We start from the raw sequence: 2,500 nt of genomic DNA on the forward strand, positions 1-2,500 counted from the left end.
CCGAGAGGTTTTTCCCTGGGTACTATGGTTTTCCCCTCTCCTCAAAAACCAACATTTGCAGGCGTAGCTCAGTTGGCTTGTCCGCGGCTTTCAGAGCAAGGGGTCCCCACTTCGATCCTCGGTGACTTCAACGTCTGTTTCGACTTTCCTCTGATCCGTGTAGTTATAGCTTTAAATATCTGTGAAACGGAGCACTGACAGAGGGAGGGGGGAGAGGTAAAATGCGCACCGTGGGCTTCCATTGATACCAGTTTCGTAACTGAAGGAACTACCGACGTTAAATAAATTGACTTGACTTGACTTTTTGCAAGTGTTTGACAATTTTATAATGTTAATCTCCATAAAAATAAAGGATTTCTAACTTCTATTCCATGAATTCCTATTCCGGAATGCGACCAATCGAACGCACCCTTAAGATGGAAACAAAGACGTAAACTTCAAAGCATAATAGGAACATGCAAGTGACCAGAGCATCAAATGAAACGTGTTCGCTCAGTCATGAGTCCTTTTCAAGCCCGGATTTTTCTCTGTCTTCTCTTCACCTGCACTTTCAAGTTGCTTCAAAAACTGCGATTATCACTTTCGCTTAAACAATGTCCTTATACATGACCTTTTACTTAATCAAAGGTCTTTCTCCTTCTCAGAATCGTGTTTATATAATAAATCGTGTTTCGTATCAATTATTACGGGATATAATAGGAACATGCAAGTGACCAGAGCATCAAATGAAACGTGTTCGCTCAGTCATGAGTCCTTTTCAAGCCCGGATTTTTCTCTGTCTTCTCTTCACCTGCACTTTCAAGTTGCTTCAAAAACTGCGATTATCACTTTCGCTTAAACAATGTCCTTATACATGACCTTTTACTTAATCAAAGGTCTTTCTCCTCCTCAGAATCCCCATTCATCCCTCTTAAGTCTGCCATCATTTTTGTAAAGAAGGAGTATCTGTGGAGGAGGATTTTAACTTTCGAGCACATACTCACATTCTTCAATCTTGGCAGAATACACTTCAACTGTGGCTCCATTTAAACCAAGTATACCAGGACTAGTTATCTGTTGGAATCCGAGGAAAGACTCCTGCACATTCTCAAGGCTTGGTACGCCTGCAGTACCCTTAAAGCAGTGGTTAGACATGACATAATACCACATGCCCTATTTTCAGAAACAAAATGCCGGTCGTTAATTTCAAATTACAGCTTTAGCGAAACAGACATGCGTTTAAAAATAAAACCATGGAATTTTGCGGCTTTCAATTTAGTAACTTAAAGTAAGTTAACTTAAAATAACTTGTATTAATTTTCGTTCCCCTCCATGATCAGTTCCTGGATTTTATAATCTTACCCTAGGCAAGACGATATGAGGTTAAAGGGGGTTTAATACTTCATATTCGCCCCTATTCCAATGAAAATTATTATAGGGAATGTGCCATATTGCGTCGGTTACCCTATTTGTCTGTAAGTGTTAAAGCGAACAACGAAGTCACGGGAATAACAGATAAGAATAACCTTCGCATCATGGCCTAATTTAAATATTCTTACCTCATATTGTGATTTTAAACAATTACCAAATCAGGTCCCAGTTGTTCAAAAGGTGGCTAGCGCTATCCACCGCGCGATTTTGCATAATCACCTGTGTGTTTATACTAAAAAGTTTTAATCTTGAACATATGCCCCACTGTCGCTCTTTTGGGACCCACCGATTGGCTTTTGATCTTTGGGCGTGGTTTTCAGAGGTGCTGATCTAATATGAAAGTATTTTCCCACTACTTGTTAACTAATACTAATTTTAGCCTAGGCGAACTTTGTTGCCTCTCAGCTAATCACTGTTTAAGGCTATTTGGTAACGGACCAATCAGAAAAGTTATGTTTGCGAGGTCCAATCTGATTGGCCATTTTTTGGGGGGACCTTGTATTTTTAACTTAAATAATACCGTAAGCTGATGGGCCAAGGACAAATGAGAGGGATCGACATATAAGCTTCTAGTCATACGAAATGCTTACTTGGTTAAAGTCCAGGTACATAGTATAGGATGTTCCTTGGTAAGTTCCACCAAAACGAAGATGCCTCTGATTCAAGTCTAAATCGAAGTGAATTCCCATCGTCATCGAAGATCCATCATCTTTTGCCTGGGCCTTAAATGATAGTTGTAAAACTCTAAGATTTGTACTGTAAATACAAAGAGTTAACTTCAGAGTTAACTTCAGTTCGAAATGTATTTTACAAGCTTAGCGTTTTTCTTTTACTTGCTTACCATGGCCAGTCTTCCTGATAATTCCTTTGGGAGTGCTGGAAAGAAAAAACGCATTTTAGTCCAACAAATAACACTACAAACAACGAATTTGCCCGTAAAAGGAGATTTACCAGAAAAATTTAACTCTCTTTTTGTTGCACTTTGTTTGGCAGTAGTAAAGACGATGAGCAGAGCAATAGTAAGAATGGCCCCTTTCATGCTGAAGTGGATTAATGCACACACGATGATTCTGCTAAAGTAAAGCGTTTA

The 2,500-nt window shown here is 39.3% G+C and overlaps 1 protein-coding gene across 1 annotated transcript in view; it reads right to left on the reverse strand.

Moving 5' to 3' along the window:
* LOC138006173 (uncharacterized) overlaps positions 1-2,488 on the reverse strand; it is a 7,884-nt gene extending 5,396 nt beyond the window's left edge. The window contains exons 1-4 of the mRNA XM_068852324.1: positions 2,362-2,488; positions 2,252-2,286; positions 2,001-2,132; positions 984-1,152 (exon numbers count right to left, since the gene is read on the reverse strand). Coding sequence (XP_068708425.1) covers positions 984-1,152; positions 2,001-2,132; positions 2,252-2,286; positions 2,362-2,449 — 424 coding nt within the window. The 5' untranslated portion in view covers positions 2,450-2,488. The remainder of the gene's footprint in view (positions 1-983; positions 1,153-2,000; positions 2,133-2,251; positions 2,287-2,361) is intronic.
* Positions 2,489-2,500: the final 12 nt, after the last annotated feature.

Source organism: Montipora foliosa, chromosome 6 (assembly GCF_036669935.1).
Source record: "Montipora foliosa isolate CH-2021 chromosome 6, ASM3666993v2, whole genome shotgun sequence".
In the NCBI taxonomy this organism is placed as follows: domain Eukaryota; kingdom Metazoa; phylum Cnidaria; class Anthozoa; order Scleractinia; family Acroporidae; genus Montipora; species Montipora foliosa.